Source organism: Protopterus annectens, chromosome 13.part0 (genome assembly GCF_019279795.1).
Source record: "Protopterus annectens isolate FY-2018-M chromosome 13.part0, PAN1.0, whole genome shotgun sequence".
In the NCBI taxonomy this organism is placed as follows: Eukaryota; Metazoa; Chordata; order Ceratodontiformes; family Protopteridae; genus Protopterus; species Protopterus annectens.
The window spans coordinates 11,764,115-11,785,644 of record NC_056747.1 but is presented as its reverse complement, the minus strand read 5'-3'; the positions used below and the strand labels follow the sequence as shown (position 1 = coordinate 11,785,644).

The following is a 21,530-nucleotide window of genomic DNA, read 5'->3' as shown; positions in this document are numbered from 1 at the left end:
CTGCAGTATTCTTAATGATATGGGATTCCCTGCCATGAAGCCGATGTCCGACCAGTCTCCAAAGACTTCTGAATTTAAAAAGTATACCTAACATCACCATATGCTTCCTGTGAAATGTAGGGCATAAAGGTGATGTTCAGGCTTACAAAAAAAACAGAACAACTTTGCTGCTAGTCTGAACGTATCTTTTATACCAGTCTGTTTACCTGTGTCTGTCTTCTGCCAGTTGAATGCATTTTCGTTCTCCAGTGACTTCCTATACCTACTTGCTGTTTTTGCGAGATCAGTACCCCATTGGGAATTTTGTTTATGCTTTTTTTTTTTGTGCTCCTTGGGGGCTAATGTCATCCAGGAAGGGTAAATGCCAGTGTGGTAGAAGATTCCCCATACAGACTGTCATGACAATTGACGTTTTGCTTAGATTCCCATTACCATCCATCCTGGTCTCCTTCCCAGGTGTTTGTTCTAAAAACGCTTCGCAGTCGACTTTCTTCCCTTTCCTTGTATCTTCAGAATCGGTATCGTAAAGCTACTCAGTAAAGACATTATGGATGGAATCTCCAGCCCTGAGGGTCAGCTGTTAGGGAAGAAGGCGACAAAGGTACAACCGGAATCTTCCGCTGTCCAGCCTCGACGTTTCTCCTGATGTCATTATGAGCACGGAGGCTCATCTGGCTGTGTCGTCGGATTTCTCTGCTGTGACTGTGCTGGAGGCCAGTGAGGATCCGGCTGGCAGCACATCCAAAGAGGCTTTGCAGGCATCCATCTCGGATGTTCAGAGGGAACCCATGGTTGATTTTTTTTTCTGAGGGGCCTCAGAGTTCCTCAGTTTTTAGTTGAAGAAGAAGTTCCTGCTACTGTTCTCGACTGTCGTCGTGGATCTGAGCCTTCGCAGGACATTCGTTTAAAAAGGTAACAAAAAAATAAACTTGTTTTTGTTTCTTCTGCTTCTAGGGATCCACCAAGTGAGTGGCAGGCTTTTACTCAGGGGTTTTCTGCCTTACTGTCTTTAATGCCTCCTCATGGGATTTCAGTTCCTGCTTCTCGTTGGTCCTCTATGAGACCAGGATTCTTCTGAGGATGAATCAGATTCTGCTGACGAATCCCTAACTTATTCTACTCAAATTCCTTCTCCTTTGGACTAGGAGTCAGAAGAGGAGGAGGAATCTATTAGTCCCGATGTTTCTTTGGAGGAATTTCTTTGGGGACACGGTCTCTAGGATAATGATTTTCTTTTCAAGTGGGACTGTACTTGGGTCTCTGATATCCATAAGAGGTACTATGATTTGTTGCAGTTGGTCTCTCCTAAACCTGCAGCTATTCCTCCTGTCTTGGTTGCTTTACTGGATGATTTCTCCAATGCCTCTCAGGTGCCGGATTCTCTTCCCTCCTTCCAAGAAGCCTGATAGGGTTTACAGAGTTGCTGAGGTTTATTCTTTTTATATAAATGCTCTGCTGCACTGCTGACCCCTCTGTAGTGTCTGTAGCCTCTGATGAGCTGTCTCAATTGCTTCCTTCACCCACGTTATTGCCTTCTGACAAGGACAGCAGAACTATAGAAAGGTTGGGTAAGAAGCTTTACACTTTTGCTACCCTAGATTTTAGAGCCATTAATTATTAAACTCATATGTCTAGGTAGTGTTGGCTCTTTTTTCAGGCCTGTCAAATTATTTCTGATTTTCCAGATTCTGAAGGTAAATCTTCTGTTCTTTCCTTGATAGGGACTTCCTCTCAAGTCATTTGTCATTCTATTAAATGTAGTTATGATGCGGCAGCTGCCTCTTCTAGGGCTGCTGTTTTTGGTTCAGTTTTGAGGACACATTCTTGGCTTAGGCTTCAACCTCTCCCTGATATTAAAGCTCAGTTGATGGATGCTCCTCTGGATTCTAAACTTCTGTTTGGGGAAGCTGCTGCTGGTCCCTTCAGGATAAAACTAAGACTTTATAGGAACTTAACCCTGTGTTTGTTTCGCCTGTGCCTAAACTTCAGTGAACTACCCGCTAAGCCTGCCTTTGTTCGTAGGCAGCCCCGTCCTTCTATTAAAGGTAAGAAGAGTGGCAAATGGACTCCTCCTGCTTAGGCTACTCAATTTTTGGGGACTCAGAAGCCTTCCTTTCTGGACAAACCAGGTGCTGTCTGAATATGCATCCCCTCCCAGCCACATTCCTCTTCGCTTTTCTCTGTCCTTTACAGTTTGGCTTCAGATCACTCAGGATTCTTGGGTTCTGTCAATCATTCATCAAGGGTACTTCATGGTGTGGAAATCACATCCTCCTTTTAGGGGCACTCCTCAGCCTCCTCGAGAACATTTTCCCATTTTACCAGTGGCTCTTCAAGATCTCTTGTCTCAAGGTACTATTCAAGAGGTGCTTGTGTCCTAAGGGGGGAAAGGGTTCTACTGCCAATTGCTTCTAGAGCACAGAAAAAGAGGACACTTGGAGGCCTATTCTAGGTCTCTCATCTAAACACTTTCCTAAAGGTACCCTTCCTTTCGGATGTTGTCTCTTCAGATTCCGTTTCCTCTCTTGCTCCATCAGGCCTATATGGTGTCTCTGGATCTCAAGGATGCTTATCTCCATATTCCGATCATGCTTTTTTCAGGAAGTTTCTGCGTTTCTCTGTTGACTCCTGGAATTTCCAGTTTTCTGCTTTGCCCTTTGGCCGTTCAACTGCCCCAAGAGTGTTCACCAAATGCCTTGCTCCTGAGATTGCCTTTTGCAGACTTCAAGGGATGCAAATATTTCCTTACTTGGATGACCTATTGATTCAGGTGTCTTCTCCAGAGACCCTTTTGTAAAATCTTCATTTTGCTGTAGCCCTTCTTCAGAAACTGAGTTTCACTGAAAATTTAAAAAAGTCTTCTCTGACTTCCTCAGGTTTTTCTGGGTTGCAGGATTCAGACGGCGCCAGTGCTTGTATCCCTGCCCTGTCCAATGGCCTTAACTCTCATTTCTTTTTTTCACATTCTTCTTCCTCTGGCTTCCATTTAGCTAGGGGGTTTCTGAGAGTTCTGGGCTTTATGGCATCCACCATTCCAATGCTCCCTCTAGTCAAACTTCATATGAGAAAGTTTCAGTGGTTTCTGAAGTCAGTGTGGCTTCAACATGCACATCTTCTAGAATTTGTGGTTCCTCCTTTTCCTTGCCTCAGACAGGAACTTCTCTGGTGGATTCAGCAGTTGTCTCTGAATCCAGGGATCCCTTTTCACCCCCCTTCCCTCTCCGGAATTGTTCATGGACTCCTCAGATGTGGGATGGGGGGCAAAATTTGGCTCCATAAAAGTACAGGGGTTGTGGTCGCCTCGTCATCAGAAGGAGCACATCAATGCCAAAGAGATGACAGCCCTTCTGTTGGCTCTTTAGGCCTTTCAGTCTCTCTTTTCTCCAGGGCCTCTCATGGTATTCACAAACAATACCACTGTGATGTAGTATATCAACAAGCAGGGCAGAACAAGATTGTTTCTTCTTTACCGGTTGGCACTTCTGGTATGGGATCTTGTTGTCAAACTGTGAAACGACTCTTCAGGCAGTTTATATCCCTTCCAGTCAGAACACTGACAGACACTCTGAGCAGGTCCTTAATTCAGTCCCATGAATGGATGCTTCACAGGGATGTGTTTCTGGACATTATCCACCAGTGGGGTACTCCTCAAGTGATCTATATGCCTCCCCTCTGAACTTCCTCTGTTTTGTGCCAGAGTCCCAGGTCCTCTGGTATGGAAAATGGACGCCCTTTCATTCTCTTAGAAGATAATGTTTCTTTTCCCCTTCCTCTCATTCCAAAAGTCTTGCTCAAAATCCAACAGGATGCTCCCAAAATCTTGTCAGTGACTCCCTTTTGGCTGTGACAGCACTGGTTCCCTCTTCGTCTGCACCTAGCCAGGTGCAATCATCACAAGTTTCCTCACAGGGTGGATCTAATCACACAAGACAAGGGATCAATTATCCATCCCCACCTGTCCACGCTTCACCTGCCACTGTGGGTGATAGGATTTTGATTCCTCAGACACCTTTTTTCTGAGCATGTGTTGCAAAGTGCTACAGGAGACTAGAAAACCTATGACTATGAATGTCTACTTATCTAAATGGAAGAAGTTTTCTTTTTGGTGTCTCTCTCGTAACCTGGACCCACTTACTGTGCACATTCCTTTAGCACTCTCATTTGTGTGAGTTGCTCAATTGCTGGTTTGGCCTACTGTTTTATTAAGGCCCACCTATCAGCTATCTCTGCTTATCTGCCTTTTTCCCCCTCCTTTAGCTGCTAGAGTGGAGGACAGAAATTCTTAAAGGTGTCCTTAATATCAGACCTCCCAGGAAGCCTGCTCTTTTTCCCTGGGATCTTAATTTTGTTTTGGAGAGCTCCTTTTGAGCCTGCTGCTTCAGCTTCCTTGCAACATTGCTCCTGGAAGACTGTTCTTTTGTTAGCCCTTACTTCTGCTAGATGGGTGCCTGAGTTGCAGGCCCTTATGGCTTGTCCTTTTTTTGATTTTTCATGAGGACAGTGTCCTTGCACACTAACCCTTCTTTTATGCCGAAGGTGGTTAATGAGCTATCACTTAATCAGTCTATTAATCTGCCTTCGTTTTTCCTCTCTCCCCAAACAGGGGGTGCTGCATACTTGGGACATGCATAAGTAACTTAGAATTTATTTGGATATGACCAAGGCTGTCAGAAAATCTGATCAGTTATTTGTTTCTTTTCATCTTAGATCTTTGAGCTTGCTGTACACCCAAGCAACCTATTTCTTCTTGGATTTGTAAGGCTATTTCCCATTGCAAAAGCTTTCCTTTTTCAATTACGGCTCATTCTACTAGAGCTGTGGCTTCTACTGTTTTTTTTTTCAAAAATGTACATACTAATTCTATTCTTGAACCAACTACCTGGACTTCTGTGCATCTTTATCAAGCACTACAACACGTGTGTCAAATTCAAGGCCCGTGGGCCAAATCCGGCCCGCCTGAACGTTTTATGTGGCCCGCGATGAGGACAGCCAGCCGGCTTTGTCAGCGTCATTCCTGTGTGCCTGAATGGGTCATACAACAATTACTCAAGTACTGAAAAGAAGTGAATGGCACCGAAGTTGTATTCTTTTGTTTTTTTTTTTTTTTTATTGTTTATGTATTTGGAAGCTTACATCTTTTAGCGGACTGTGCTGTTATAAGACGCGCTGTATCAGCACTATCCCCGTGTGCCTGAATGGTGCGTAACATGTGGCGAGGAGAGTGATCATCAGAGGGCTGTGTCAGCGTCATCCCTGTGTGCCTGCATGGAGCACCACTACCCAAGGCCAACTTCTGTGAATCTAGCAAATGTCCGAGGGAAAAGCTGATGTAGGATGGTGGACTTCCTACCTAGTTTACATAGATTGAAGATGCTAAAATGGTAACATCAGATTCTAATGGGGTGGCGAATGTCATCCTTGACTGAGCACCTCTACCCAAGGCTAACATCTGTGAATCTGGTAATCAAAATGTTCAAAAGAAAAGTTGATGCAGAAGGGAGACAATTTAATGAAAGATGGGAAAGTGAATATATGTTTATACTTCGCAAACACAAACCAGTGTGTATTTTGTGTTATGAGGCGGTGTCAGTGATGGAGTACAATATACACAGGCATTTTGAAACCAAACATGGAGCTAAGTATGCTAAATATACACTTCACAAAAGACATAAAATTGTCCAAGAATTAAAAGGCAAAATGCAATCGCAGCAGAACATGTTTACTAAATCTACAGCAAAAAATGATACAGCAGTGAAAGCTAGCTAGATTGTGGCTGAAGAAATTCCCGAGCTTCCAGGTGTTTTTCAGAGGGTGCCTTTTTGAAGCAATGCATGCTAAAAGTGTGTGAGCAGGTATGCCCCGACCAGATGCTGACTTTCCAAAACGTCAGTTTGTCAAGAAATACCATTGCAGATAGATTTCCTGCAAGATCTCGAACTCTAACACCACAGATGGCTGAAGAGGCATGCAGTTATCTAGCTTTTTCATTAGCTGTCAATGAAAGTACAGAAAATAATGATACAGCGCAGTTGTCCATCTTTATACGAGCGGTGAAGACGGACCTCTCTGTCACTGAGGAACTCTTGGGTGTAGCTGCAATATATGGGACGACAACAGGGAAAGACATTTTTGAGGCAGTGAAGTCCATAAATAATATTAATTTACCCTGGGAAAAGTTGGTGGGGCTGCCTACCGATGGCGCACCTGCAATGTGTGGAGGAAAAAAAGGCTTGGTTGGACTAATGAAGGAGAAAATGCTAAATAATGACTGCCACACATCTGATTACCTATCGTTGCATTATCCATCAATAAGCTATGTGTGGTAAGGTTCTGGAAATGGATAATATAATAACCAGCGTCACAAAAACAGTAAACCTTATATGAGCAGGTGGCCCGAATCATTGCCAGTTCCAGCTGTTTTTACAGGAGGTAGGTGCAGAGCATGGAGATGTTCCATACCACACAGAAGTAAGGTGGCTAAGCAGGAGCAAAGTCCTCAAATGATTTTTTGAGCTCAAGGAGCAAATCGCTCTTTTCATGCAAAGTAAAGGAAAGCCCTTGCCTGACCTGTCAGATCCAACCTGGCTTTGTGATTTTGCTATGATGTGTGATCTAACAGAGCATCTCGCCCAACTGAATCAGAGGCTTCAGGGATACAAACAAGTCATCACGAAGATGTCTGATATGATCACAGCATTCCAGCGTAAACTTCTCTTATGGAAGTCCCAACTAGAACAGGTCAATCTTGCCCACTTTCCTGTTTGTCAGAGTATCTCGGCCTCCTTATCCACTGCTTTTCCTTGTGTTCAGTTGGCTACTAAAGTGAGCCGGTTAATTGATGAGTCTGATCGGCACTTCTCTGACTTCAGAGCACAGCACTGTGGTGCTGACATCTTTGCCAATCCTTTCACAGCCGACATCAACAGTGCACTCCATCACCTTCAGATGGAGTTGATAGTGCTTCAAACCGATAGTGACCTGAGAGCAAAGTTCCAGGATGTCACGATAGAGGACTTTTACCATCTAATGCCCCCTGACTTAATGCCACTGCTGCGACTTCATGCTGCCCGTGTTATGTTCATGTTTGGGAGCACCTATCTGTGCAAGCAGATGCTTTCAATAATGAATCTAAACAAGAACATGCACAGATCACGCATCACAGATGAAAACCTCCAGACTGTTTTGCAGGTTGCCACAGCACAAGACATAAAACGAGACATTGATTCACTGACCAGAGGAAAACGGTCTCAGACACCTGGCTAGAAAACAAGTAGGTGAGCAATTTCAAAACCCAAATTTCAATGCATTAAAAAAAAACAGTTTTTGAACGATTTTGCTTCTGGTACACTTAGTTTGTTTTGTGCTTTTTGTTATTTTCAGAACATGACTAGTGCGCACCCTGCTAAGGCACACAGTGATGGCGCTGATGGAGTTTAATGCACCAGGATGGCATGAGATATGGTCTGTCAGGATGAAGTACCTTTACTTCTACTAGTCTTAGTAGATATACATGTATATATTTATATATATATATCTTAATTAAAAAAAATCAATAAAACATTTGGCCTGCGACTTAGCTTGTGTGTTTTTATTTCGGCCGCTTAAGTGATTGAGTTTGACACCCCTGAACTACAAGCTGGATGGTATCTCTCGAGCTAGGGCTAGTTTTGCTAGTTCAGTTCATGTTTTTTTAGGGGACTCTTCTGTCCTTTCCTCCTCCCAAGTTTCCTCTTGAGCTTTGGTACTCTCTCATATCATTAAGAATACTGCAGCAGTTAATTAAGGACATAGTAGAGTTGTGTAAAATCTTACCATAATGGTAGATATTATCCTTGCCTTCACTGCTGCAGTTGTTCCCTCCCCTCCATCCCCCTAGTTGTCCTCCCAAGTTTCCTCTTGAGCTTTGGTACTCTCTCATATCATTAAGAATACTGCAGCAGTTAATTAAGGACATAGTAGAGTTGTGTAAAATCTTACCATAATGGTAGATATTATCCTTGCCTTCACTGCTGCAGTTGTTCCCTCCCCTCCATCCCCCTAGTTGTTTACCTTCTGGGATGTACAGATTACCTCTTGGGTTCCTTGGGCTGGTGTTCCTCCTGGGGCAATCAATTCTGTTTTTGGTAATCCTGAATATCACACCTTTATGCACTACATTACACAGGGAGCATATTGCAATGTTCGGCATACCTTTTAAATTCAGAAAACTTTGGAAGACTGGCCGGACATCGTGCTTCCACAGTAAGGAATCCCATATCTTTAAGAATAGTGCAGCAGCGAAGGCAAGGATTTCTACCATTATTGCAAGATTTTGCACAACTGTACTTTCACCATCTCCCTTCTTCAAAGTCTGGGGTTCACTATCAACTTTCAAAAGTCTGTCCTGACTCTCTCTCAGGATCACGTGTATCCAGGATGCAGGACTCAAACAGTGCCAATACTGCCCTCTCTTCCACCTCCCAAAGTTTTATCGCGGACTGCCTTCTTTCAATCTCTTCTTCCTCCGACTCCCGTTCTACCCAGAGAGTTTCTTCAGGTCCTGGGATTCATGGCCTCTTCTATTTCAATGCTCCATCTTGCCAGACTGCATACACGCAAGCTTCAGTTGTACCTCAAGTTGGTTTGGCTGCAGTTCTGCCATCCTCTGGATTTCAGTGTACCTTTCCTCCTTCCTTGTCTAAAAAAGGAATCTGAGTGGCCTGCCCTTTCAGTATGCAGTCCCTTCTCAGGAGCTGTTCACTGCTGCCTCAGACATGGTGTGGGGGCTTCATGTGGTCACCTGAAAGTTCAGAGTCTCTGGAGTATGCAGTCCCTTCTCAGGAACTGTTCACTGATGCCTCAGACATGGGGTGGGGGGGCTTCATGTGGTCACCTGAAAGTTCAGAGTCTCTGGAGTATGCAGTCCCTTCTCAGGAACTGTTCACTGCCGCCTCAGACATGGGGTGGGGGCTTCATGTGGTCACCTGAAAGTTCAGAGTCTCTGGAGTATGCAGTCCCTTCTCAGGAACTGTTCACTGATGCCTCAGACATGGGGTGGGGGCTTCATGTGGTCACCTGAAAGTTCAGAGTCTCTGGAGTATGCAGTCCCTTCTCAGGAGCTGTTCACTGCTGCCTCAGACATGGGGTGGGGGCTTCATGTGGTCACCTGAAAGTTCAGAGTCTCTGGAGTATGCAGTCCCTTCTCAGGAGCTGTTCACTGCTGCCTCAGACATGGGGTGGGGGCTTCATGTGGTCACCTGAAAGTTCAGAGTCTCTGGAGTATGCAGTCCCTTCTCAAGAACTGTTCACTGCTGCCTCAGACATGGGGTGGGGGCTTCATGTGGTCACCTGAAAGTTCAGAGTCTCTGGAGTATGCAGTCCCTTCTCAAGAACTGTTCACTGATGCCTCAGACATGGGGTGGGGGCTTCATGTGGTCACCTGAAAGTTCAGAGTCTCTGGAGTATGCAGTCCCTTCTCAGGAACGTTCACTGATGCCTCAGACATGGGGTGGGGGGGCTTCATGTGGTCACCTGAAAGTTCAGAGTCTCTGGAGTATGCAGTCCCTTCTCAGGAGCTGTTCACTGATGCCTCAGACATGGGGTGGGGGGGCTTCATGTGGTCACCTGAAAGTTCAGAGTCTCTGGAGTATGCAGTCCCTTCTCAGGAACTGTTCACTGATGCCTCAGACATGGGGTGGGGGGGCTTCATGTGGTCACCTGAAAGTTCAGCGTCTCTGGAGTATGCAGTCCCTTCTCAGGAACTGTTCACTGATGCCTCAGACATGGGGTGGGGGCTTCATGTGGTCACCTGAAAGTTCAGAGTCTCTGGAGTATGCAGTCCCTTCTCAGGAGCTGTTCACTGCTGCCTCAGACATGGGGTGGGGGCTTCATGTGGTCACCTGAAAGTTCAGAGTCTCTGGAGTATGCAGTCCCTTCTCAAGAACTGTTCACTGCTGCATCAGACATGGGGTGGGGGCTTCATGTGGTCACCTGAAAGTTCAGAGTCTCTGGAGTATGCAGTCCCTTCTCAGGAACTGTTCACTGATGCCTCAGACATGGGGTGGGGGGGCTTCATGTGGTCACCTGAAAGTTCAGAGTCTCTGGAGTATGCAGTCCCTTCTCAGGAGCTGTTCACTGATGCCTCAGACATGGGGTGGGGGGGCTTCATGTGGTCACCTGAAAGTTCAGAGTCTCTGGAGTATGCAGTCCCTTCTCAGGAACTGTTCACTGATGCCTCAGACATGGGGTGGGGGGGCTTCATGTGGTCACCTGAAAGTTCAGAGTCTCTGGAGTATGCAGTCCCTTCTCAGGAGCTGTTCATTGCTGCCTCAGACATGGGGTGGGGGCTTCATGTGGTCACCTGAAAGTTCAGAGTCTCTGGAGTATGCAGTCCCTTCTCAGGAACTGTTCACTGATGCCTCAGACATGGGGTGGGGGCTTCATGTGGTCACTTGAAAGTTCGGAGTCTCTGGAGTATGCAGTCCCTTCTCAGGAACTGTTCACTGCTGCCTCAGACATGGGGTGGGGGGGCTTCATGTGGTCACCTGAAAGTTCAGAGTCTCTGGAGTATGCAGTCCCTTCTCAGGAACTGTTCACTGATGCCTCAGACATGGGGTGGGGGCTTCATGTGGTCACCTGAAAGTTCAGAGTCTCTGGAGTATGCAGTCCCTTCTCAGGAACTGTTCACTGATGCCTCAGACATGGGGTGGGGGGGCTTCATGTGGTCACCTGAAAGTTCAGAGTCTCTGGAGTATGCAGTCCCTTCTCAAGAACTGTTCACTGATGCCTCAGACATGGGGTGGGGGGGCTTCATGTGGTCACCTGAAAGTTCAGAGTCTCTGGAGTATGCAGTCCCTTCTCAAGAACTGTTCACTGATGCCTCAGACATGGGGTGGGGGGGCTTCATGTGGTCACCTGAAAGTTCAGAGTCTCTGGAGTATGCAGTCCCTTCTCAAGAACTGTTCACTGCTGCCTCAGACATGGGGTGGGGGGGGCTTCATGTGGTCACCTGAAAGTTCAGAGTCTCTGGAGTATGCAGTCCCTTCTCAAGAACTGTTCACTGCTGCCTCAGACATGGGGTGGGGGCTTCATGTGGTCACCTGAAAGTTCAGAGTCTCTGGAGTATGCAGTCCCTTCTCAGGAACTGTTCACTGCTGCCTCAGACATGGGGTGGGGGCTTCATGTGGTCACCTGAAAGTTCAGAGTCTCTGGAGTATGCAGTCCCTTCTCAGGAACTGTTCACTGCTGCCTCAGACATGGGGTGGGGGGGCTTCATGTGGTCACCTGAAAGTTCAGAATCTCTGGAGTATGCAGTCCCTTCTCAGGAACTGTTCACTGCTGCCTCAGACATGGGGTGGGGGCTTCATGTGGTCACCTGAAAGTTCAGAGTCTCTGGCCCCCATAAGAATTCAGATCATACCAACATCCAAGAGATGACGGCTTTGATTCAAGGCCCTTCAGGCTTTCCACCCCATGTTCTCTCCAGAACCCTTGAAGGTTTACACAGACAACACTACATCGATGTGGTATGTCAACAAACAGGGAGGCACAAAATATTACTTCCTCTTCATGCTTGGAAAGTGTCTGTCAGTTATCAGTTAACTCTTCAGGCAGTGTACATTCCTTCAGAGGACAATGTAGTGGAAGACACTGAGTAGACAGGTTCACAAACGGATGCTTCACAGAGACATGTTTCTGGACATTGTCCACCGGTGAGGTATTACTAGGGTAGATATTTTCACCCCTCCTCTGAACAGGTAGCTCCCTCTCTTGTGAGTGCCATGCCACATGGTGTGGAAGATGGACACCCTTTCTTTTCCCTGGAAGGGGATTGTTTCTTTATGCTTTCCCCTCCTCTTTCTCTACTTCCAGGGGTCCTGCAGAAGATTCAGCTCTCTCTCTCCAAAATTCTTGATAGTGACTCCCGTTTGGCCAAGACAGCACTGGTTTCCCCCTCCTAATGCATCTGGACAGGGGCAATCATTATAAATGTTACCTACTGGTTGGACCTCCTCTAACAGGACAAGGGGTCTCTCATCCGTCACTTGTCTACTCTTCACCTGAGACTATGGGTTATAGGGTTTTGATCCTTTTCAGGCAATTCTTTTCTGAGAATGTGCTCAGAGTTTTACAAGAGGCAATGAAACCTTCAACCAGAAAATTTTATGTCCAAATGGATAACATTTTTTTGTCTAGTGCCATGCTGGTAACCAGGACCATTTTCAGTGGGAGTCCCTTTGGTGTTCTTACATTTGTAAGAGTTGCTCCAGTCTGGCTTGACCTATTCTTCTGTGAAGGCCCATTTGTCAGCTGCTTCTGCTTCTGCTCATCCGCCCTTGGCTTCTCATTTTGAGGCCAAACAATTTCTTAAAGGCATCCTGCAAATTAGGTCTTCAAACAAAGCTATTCCTCTTCCTTTTTGGGACTTACAAGTTATCCAGTCATTATCCATCGTTCCCAGCATTTACTTTTTTACCCTGACATTACCCACGGTTCCCCAGTATTTACTTTTTACCCAGACATTATCCATAACTATTTATTTTTTATTTAGACTGTGGAAGAGATGGATGACACATGGGTAAGTAAATACTGCAGCTGTGGCATGATTGGACAAGAACTGTAAAACTACAAAAGTAACCAGACTGTGGGAGTGATGGGCAATGACTACATAGCTACATAAACAGTGTGTGGGAGCTGGGGGTAGTTCTAAAATGATTAGTGTGTGGGAAGGAAAGAATCACCAACAGACTAACATGCAGCACAACAGATTACAAACATGTTCGATTCCAACTGTAAGTAGCACCCAGTACAGCATTATTTAACAAGCAGAAACGTACAGACGTTAGATTCCCTGTCTTACCTTCATCATATTTGCAGTAAACACCAATAAGGTCTGGCACTGGTACATCAAGGATTTTTGCCTTGTTGTTGTGTTTTGCAGTAAAGCTGACCTGCAGCCAGTTATTTACATGTATACACCAAGAAGCTGAAGTTTTCCCCAACTGATCAAATTTGCCCATTGTTCTATATGCTACCCCCACACCAAACGCCTTGCTGTCCCGGTCGTACTTCACTTCCCAGTAATGCTCCCCTCCATCTATCAAAGTGTCTCCTGAAACAGAAAGAAAAAAGTGAATTAAGCATTTACATATCAGACAAATGCAGTGAGCACACCAAAAAAAGAACCTTTCAAAAATGCTCGTTTTTATTTAATAAACAAAACAATGGACTAGCAGTGTACTATAAAACAAATAAAAAGAAAAAAAACGCTACTCAGGAATCACGAACCAGAATTTATTACTGAAGAAGTTCCTTACCAATGTGAATGAAAGCGCTTAAACTGATGTTTTTGGATATAATAAATTCTGGGTCGTGATTCCAGAGTAGCGTTATATCTTTTCATTTAATGATAACTGGGCACTAATCGTAAAACAATATCCCTCTATAATGCTACAAATAAAGTGAAAAGATGACTCACAATCTATCAGAAGTAATCTCATCAAATTCCCATCAGGATGAGGACCCCCTACTTCTTTCCCTCGTTATAAATGCGCGCACGCACACGCACACACACACACACACACGGATGAATTCTCCTGTTTCCATTGCCACTTATGTGGCAAGTGCAATAATTTTGCATTCTATAATTAAGAAGTTAAAAGTTCATAGATTCACAAGTAAGTACTAGGACAGCTGTGCTTGCAGGCTATTTTAAGCCTAAATCTATCCCATTTGGTTAAAGACTGGCCTTGCCCACCCCACAGTCGATAATTAGATATTAACCTTAATAAAAATAACTGGGATCATACCACTGACAATTTTAGGGGATCCATGCATGGGGTAAAGCATTTAGGAGCTGCTTCTGTCCATTAGTAGCACAAGCAGTCCTCCTTAATAAAAATAACTGGGATCGTACCAGGGATAATTTAAGGAGACCCATGCATGGGGAAAAGCATTTAGGAGCTGCTTCTGTCCATTAGTAGCACAAGCAGTCCTCCTTAATAAAAATAACTGGGATCGTACCAGGGATAATTTTAGGGGATCCATGCATGGGGTAAAGCATTTAGGAGCTGCTTCTGTCCATTAGTAGTACAGGATGCAGTCCTCAATAAAAATAACTGGGATCATACCAGGGATAATTTTAGGGGATCCATGCATGGGGTAAAGCATTTAGGAGCTGCTTCTGTCCATTAGTAGTACAAGATGCAGTCCTCCTTAATAAAAATAACTGGGATCGTACCAGGGATAATTTTAGGGGATCCATGCATGGGGTAAAGCATTTAGGAGCTGCTTCTGTCCATTAGTAGCACAAGCAGTCCTCCTTAATAAAAATAACTGGGATCATACCAGGGATAATTTAAGGGGACCCATGCATGGGGTAAAGCATTGCTGCTTCTGTCCATTAGTAGCACAAGCAGTCCTCCTTAATAAAAATAACTGGGATCATACCACTGACAATTTTAGGGGATCCATGCATGGGGTAAAGCATTTAGGAGCTGCTTCTGTCCATTAGTAGTACAGGATGCAGTCCTCCTTAATAAAAATAACTGGGATCATACCACTGACAATTTTAGGGGATCCATGCATGGGGTAAAGCATTTAGGAGCTGCTTCTGTCCATTAGTAGTACAGGATGCAGTCCTCCTTAATAAAAATAACTGGGATCATACCACTGACAATTTTAGGGGATCCATGCATGGGGTAAAGCATTTAGGAGCTGCTTCTGTCCATTAGTAGTACAGGATGCAGTCCTCCTTAATAAAAATAACTGGGATCATACCACTGACAATTTTAGGGATCCATGCATGGGGTAAAGCATTTAGGAGCTGCTTCTGTCCATTAGTAGTACAGGATGCAGTCCTCCTTAATAAAAATAACTGGGATCGTACCAGGGATAATTTTAGGGATCCATGCATGGGGTAAAGCATTTAGGAGCTGCTTCTGTCCATTAGTAGCACAAACAGTCCTCCTTAATAAAAATAACTGGGATCGTACCACTGACAATTTTAGGGGATCCATGCATGGGGTAAAGCATTTAGGAGCTGCTTCTGTCCATTAGTAGCACAAGCAGTCCTCCTTAATAAAAATAACTGGGATCGTACCAGGGATAATTTTAGGGATCCATGCATGGGGTAAAGCATTTAGGAGCTGCTTCTGTCCATTAGTAGTACAGGATGCAGTCCTCAATAAAAATAACTGGGATCGTACCAGGGATAATTTTAGGGGATCCATGCATGGGGTAAAGCATTTAGGAGCTGCTTCTGTCCATTTGTAGTACAAGCAGTCCTCCTTAATAAAAATAACTGGGATCGTACCACTGACAATTTTAGGGGATCCATGCATGGGGTAAAGCATTTAGGAGCTGCTTCTGTCCATTAGTAGTACAGGATGCAGTCCTCAATAAAAATAACTGGGATCGTACCAGGGATAATTTTAGGGGATCCATGCATGGGGTAAAGCATTTAGGAGCTGCTTCTGTCCATTAGTAGTACAGGATGCAGTCCTCAATAAAAATAACTGGGATCGTACCAGGGATAATTTAAGGGGACCCATGCATGGGGTAAAGCATTTAGGAGCTGCTTCTGTCCATTAGTAGCACAAGCAGTCCTCCTTAATAAAAATAACTGGGATCATACCACTGACAATTTTAGGGATCCATGCATGGGGTAAAGCATTTAGGAGCTGCTTCTGTCCATTAGTAGCACAAGCAGTCCTCCTTAATAAAAATAACTGGGATCATACCACTGACAATTTTAGGGATCCATGCATGGGGTAAAGCATTTAGGAGCTGCTTCTGTCCATTAGTACCACAGGATGCAGTCCTGAAGTAAATGTTCTGTTTCTATCCATAGATCCAAGTTGCATTTGAATACGGACAGGGGTGAACTTTGTTTTATGTGGATGGGTTGTTTGCTCCAGAACAGTACTATTCTCTGTGAGATGCACCTGTCCGTCCAAAGCATTCTGCTGATGTTGCAAAAGAGGTTTAAATCCCTAGACAGAGTATTTCTGATGCCATCTGACATGCTGATGTGCAGTAAATCCATCAGTATTGGGTTAAGGATGCCTTCTACACCAGATATGGGTCACCTCTTAGCAGTCTGCAGGACACTGAGTACATTGACAGTGCTTTCAGAGTCAGTCCATGTAGGACATGATGTTTTGGCCTTGTATCCTTTCAGTAAGATATGTCTGTGGGCAATTGTGAATGTGCCTGGACAGACACATAAAGGGCATTATATTCAGTGATTGGCCTAATGAGGCAGATTAAAGGCTGACAATGGCATCTGTAGATCTAGACACAATCCCTTTGTTATAAGGTATACAATACAGAAGGACTACCTTACATCAGTGGACATTTGTTGGTCAATCATTCAGAACAAGCTACAAGAAGAATTTTAACAATAGGTTCTCAACTAAATATTTAAACTATGTAACAAACCTCTCAATTTTAAGTACATCCCGGTGACTTAAGCAAGTTTACTTACATCCGACCCATGGGGTAGATAAAATGTTATCTGTGCCATTACTTATACATTTGGTTAGACCAGTTATTCCACTTTTACATTTTAACACATTAATAAACACCTGCCACAGACACTTGCGCTTACTCTCCCTCATGCTTTTGTAACCACCACAGACACACACACTTACTCTCCCTCACGCTTCTGTGACCACAAACACTCACTCTTACTCTCCCTCATACTTGTGTAGCCACCAAAGACACTCCTACTTGCTCTCCCTCACACTTTCTGTAGCCACCAAAGACACTCCTGCTTGCTCTCCCTCACACTTTCTGTAGCCACCAAAGACACTCCTGCTTGCTGTCCCTCAAACTTTCTGTAGCCACCAAAGACACTCCTGCTTGCTCTCCCTCACTTTCTGTAGCCACCAAAGACACTCCTGCTTGCTGTCCCTCAAACTTTCTGTAGCCACCAAAGACACTCCTGCTTGCTCTCCCGCACACTTTCTGTAGCCACCAAAGACACTCCTGCTTGCTGTCCCTCACACTTTCTGTAACCACCAAAGACACTCCTGCTTGCTCTCCCTCACACTAACCGTACAGTCCGCTTTGATCTGAGCTGGTAATCTGCCCTTTAAACACCACTACATTTTTGCTAGTTCACAGCACCTGTCAGCACAGACGGAAACACATCACGCCCTTTAACAAGTGGTTTCCAGTACAGGAAAAGTACAGTTTTGTACCTACCATAAATGTAGATGTTCAAGGATCCCCATTGCTGCAGTCCTTACTATTGGGTATAGTCCGCCGTCCAGTCGGCCCGAATACCAGAGTATAAGGCTGACGTCGGTCAGGGCGCATTAGACTGACGTCAGTACGTCAGGGTACTAATGCGCATGACCGACGTCATATCCTCAGTCTTTTCTTGCCCCAGATGTCAGAAGACCCTAAAAAGACAAGGCCCAAAATACCTGCACCAAAATATGTACAATATATACAAGAATATATACAAAAATATAAGCATGTAACCTCACCTACACAACCACCCCTAAACACAGAGGGAAGGAGGGAGGATTGGACTGCAGCAGTGGGGATCCTCGAACATCTACATTTATGGTAGGTACAAAACTGTACTATGTTCTTCGTTCCCCATTGCTGCAGTCCTTACTATTGGGTAGAATCCCAAAGCAGAGGTAAGGGAGGCTGGCAAATCATAAAGAAGCAGGAGCTGACAACATGCCTTGCAAAACAGCTGTGGCAAAACCAGCCCTAGACTTAGAGTAGATAGGAAGGTGATAATGCTTAGAGAAAGTATGCACTGAACTCCAAGTAGCTGCTTCCAAAATATCCTTAGTTGCCACCCCTTAGAAATGCTGTTGAAGTGGCAGTAGCCCTAGTGGAATGAGGCCTAATCCCAGCTGGAATCTCCTTGCCATGATGGGAATAACAAAATGCAATGCAAAAGCCAATCCACCTAGAAATAGTTTGTTTTGACACAGGCTTGCCCTGTGAACTCAAAGCAAAAGAAACAAACAACTGCTGAGACTGCCTGAAATCCTTAGTCCTGCTTAAATAATAACGCAATTGCCTGTGTACATCTAAAGTGTGCAAAATCTTTTCCCCTTTATTTTGGGGGTCTGCATAAAAAGTAGGCAAATGAATAGTTTGGTTTAAAGCCACACTAGAAACCACCTTAGGCATAAAGGAAGGATTAGTACGTAATGATACCCTATCCTTATGGAAAATCAAAAGGGCTCTACTGCCATAAGGGCCTGCAACTCAGACACCCTTCTTGCAGAAGTAATAGCCAACAGAAAAGCAGTCTTCCATGACAAGTATTTCAATTCAGCAGTAGCAGGCTCAAAAGGTTGTAGAGTAAGTTTTCCAACACAAAATTGAGATCCCAAGCAGGAGTAGGAGCTCACGGGGGTCTTATATTCTTTGCCCCTCTAAGAAACTGCTTGAACAAAGGATGCGAAAACAATGGTGGATCACAATCATAGTGAGCTGAAATTGCTGCAGCATGAATCTTAATGGAAGAGAAGGACAAACCTTTGTCCAATAACTCAGTAAGATATTGAAGAGCCACACTCAAATTAGGCTCAGAAATCTCCAAATTCTTTGCTGTACTCCAAAATAAAAATCTCTTCCATTTTTCATACACTTTCCTTGTACTAGGTCTTCTAGCTTCCATAATCACATTTAAAACTTGTTGAGGAAGTAGAGACCTGCTGTGTCTCAACACAGAATATGCCAGGCTGTTAGATGAAGAGAGTGAAGCTTGACATTGAGCAGATGACCGTCCTTCTGAGATAACAGATGAGGAATCAGAGGTAAAGGCCATGGAGGCTTCTTTACCAGACTCCGTAGTAGTGGGTACCAGTGTTGCCGAGGCCAATCTGGAGCTATCAAAATCATCCTTGGCCTGTCTTGTCTGACCTTTAATAGTACCTTTGGAAGAAGAGGTAGAGGTGGAAAGGCATACACATGAAGGTTTTTCCAACTGAAAGACAGAGCATCCACTTTCCAAGCTGTATGATGAAACCCCTTTGTGCAATACTTTGGCAGCTGGTGGTTTAGTGGAGAAGCGAACAGATCTATGTCTGGAGTTCCCCATGACACTGTCAATCTCTGAAATACATGAAGATCCAGTTTCCACTCGTGGGGATCCATGATTTGTCTGCTTAACACATCTGCTAAGGAGTTCTGTGCTCCTGGCAGAAACCTTGCCTGAAGAGTAAGTTGCAAGCTTAGCGCAGTCTCCCATAAAATCATTGCTTGCCTGCATAGAGGATAAGAATGTGTTCCCCTTGCTTGTTGATGTACCACATGACAGTTGTGTTGTCTGTTAGAATCAACACCTGCCCTGGAAGAAGTAACTCCTTGAAAGCCATTAATGCAAACTGGACTGCTAACATCTCCTTCATGTTGATATGTAGATGCTGTAGTCTGGCAGGCCACTTGTCTTGTATCCACTTTCCATTTAGATGAGCTCCCCAAGCAATGTCCGAGGCATCTGTCGTTAAAATCTGACTCGCCTCTGGCCGGGTCACAGAGAGTCCCTTGTTTAGGTGACATTCCTGAGCCCACCACAAAAATTCTTTTGAAGGCAAGGTATTATTTGAATGACAGTGTCCAAATCCTGGCAGTGCTGTGTCCATACATTTTGAGATACCATTGTAGCTTCCTCATATGCAGTTTGGCATTGGGAAGCACCAGAATACAAGATGCCATGAACCCTAATGCTTGAAGGACTGTCCTTGCAGTCAGCACGGACTGATGAGATAGTTGATGGAAGTAAAGTGATAGACTCTTTTGTTTGTCCGGGGTTAAAAAGGCCATCTGGGCTGCTGTATTCAGTCTCACACCCAGAAAGCACATGTCTTGAGAGGGTACTAGACTGGACTTTATTTCGTTCACAGAATACCCTAGGCATCTTAGCACTGCTATAACATATTCCAGATGCTGTAGAAGGTCTTCCTTTTCTTGAGCCAGAATCAGGCAGTCGTCCAAGTAAGGATAGATTTGAATTCCTTGAAGCCTGAAGTAAGCTATCACTGGAGCCAGAACCTTTGTGAATACTCTGGGCAGTAGATAAGCCAAAGGGCAATGCAGAGAACTGATAATGAGAATTTCCAGCTCGAAACCGCAGATACTTCCTGCAACTTAGCCTTATAGGCACATGAAGGTAAGCTTCCTTGAGATCTAAAGTTACCATCCAGTGATCTTTGCCCAGCAGAGGTAAAAGCTGTTGTAACGTCAACATCTTGAACTTGGGAATGTCCAGAAAAGTGTTGAGGAGAGATAAATCCAAAATTGGTCTCCACGTGTTCCCCTTCTTTGGTACTAGGAACAGGCGAGAATAAAATCCTAGGCCCCTTTCTGATACAGGGACTGGCTGAATGGCCCCATCTGGAGTAACTGAAAAACTTGCTTGTGAGCCTCTTTTCTTTGTGGAGGAGGAACGTCTGGCATGCCTTTGAAAGGGGCATTGTATGGAAATAAAATCTGTAACCGTGGTGAATGATATCCAACACCCATTTGTCTTGAGTAATTAAATCCCAATTTTCTTTGAAAAGAGACAGTCTTCCTCCCAAAGGAGCTGCCAGACGAGAATCTACTGGCAGCTGAAAAGACAGGTCATTGGGTCTGTTTACGAAAGGACTGACCCCTGCCCTCACCAGAAGTCTGAGCAGGTGAACTCCTGTTCTAGGCCTAAAAGAACCTTGAGCCCTGCCCCTACCACGTCTAGACCTACCCCTAGACTGGGAATCATAAGCAGGATATGTCCACCCCTTAGCAGGCCAATTTCTACTAAACTGGCTGCACCTGCAAAAAATCTTTAACAGTTTGCATAGACTTAGCTTTGTCCTCCATTTTCTTTAAAACTGCTTCCACAGGCGATCCAAACAACACATCAGACTGTAAAGGAGCATCCAAAATCCTTGTCTTAACATGCTCAGCTAAATTCTGATCCCTCAACCAGGCATGCCTGCGAAGAACAGAACTAGTAGCAGCCACCCTCGAGGAGGCCTGTACAGCATCAAAACCACATTGCAAAGAATGCTTACCCACTTGTTCAGACACATGAACCAAATCCAGCAACTCTTTACACTCAATACCTTCCGCCAAAGCATCCACCTTAGATTTCAATTGTGAAAGGAGATAATTCTGATATTTTAGCATGTGAAACTGACAATTCAACGCTCTCATGGCTAGAGTGGAAGAAGTATACACTTTCTTTCCCCACCTATCCAAAGCCCTTGCCTCTTTATCAGTGGGAACAGGATTTTTAACCACAGAAGCCTTAACACCTTTAGGCCCCTGAGAAACAGTTTCTGGGTCCGCCCTAGGACTCTTAAACAAATACTTATGAGCTTCGGGCACCCTATAATACCTATCAGGTTTAACAGGAGCAGGAGGCAAAGAGTCAGGGTTCAGGGAAGCCTCTGCAAAACATCTTCCACCACATTCAACACAGGAGGAATAGCTAAGGGCCTATGCTGGGGTAAAAACAAGAATTCCTAAGCCTTTTCCTGGAATCAGAGTAATCCTGGCCTTCCCATTTAAAGTGCTCCCTCATGGAATGC

General features: G+C 44.7%; 1 protein-coding gene across 1 annotated transcript in view; it reads right to left on the bottom strand.

Annotated features, from left to right (window-relative positions):
- FSD1 (fibronectin type III and SPRY domain containing 1) overlaps nucleotides 1-21,530 on the bottom strand; it is a 1,307,274-nt gene that overhangs the window by 239,358 nt on the left and 1,046,386 nt on the right. Inside the window, exon 6 of the mRNA XM_044090582.1 lies at nucleotides 12,839-13,090. Within this exon, the coding sequence (XP_043946517.1) occupies nucleotides 12,839-13,090 (252 nt within the window). The remainder of the gene's footprint in view (nucleotides 1-12,838; nucleotides 13,091-21,530) is intronic.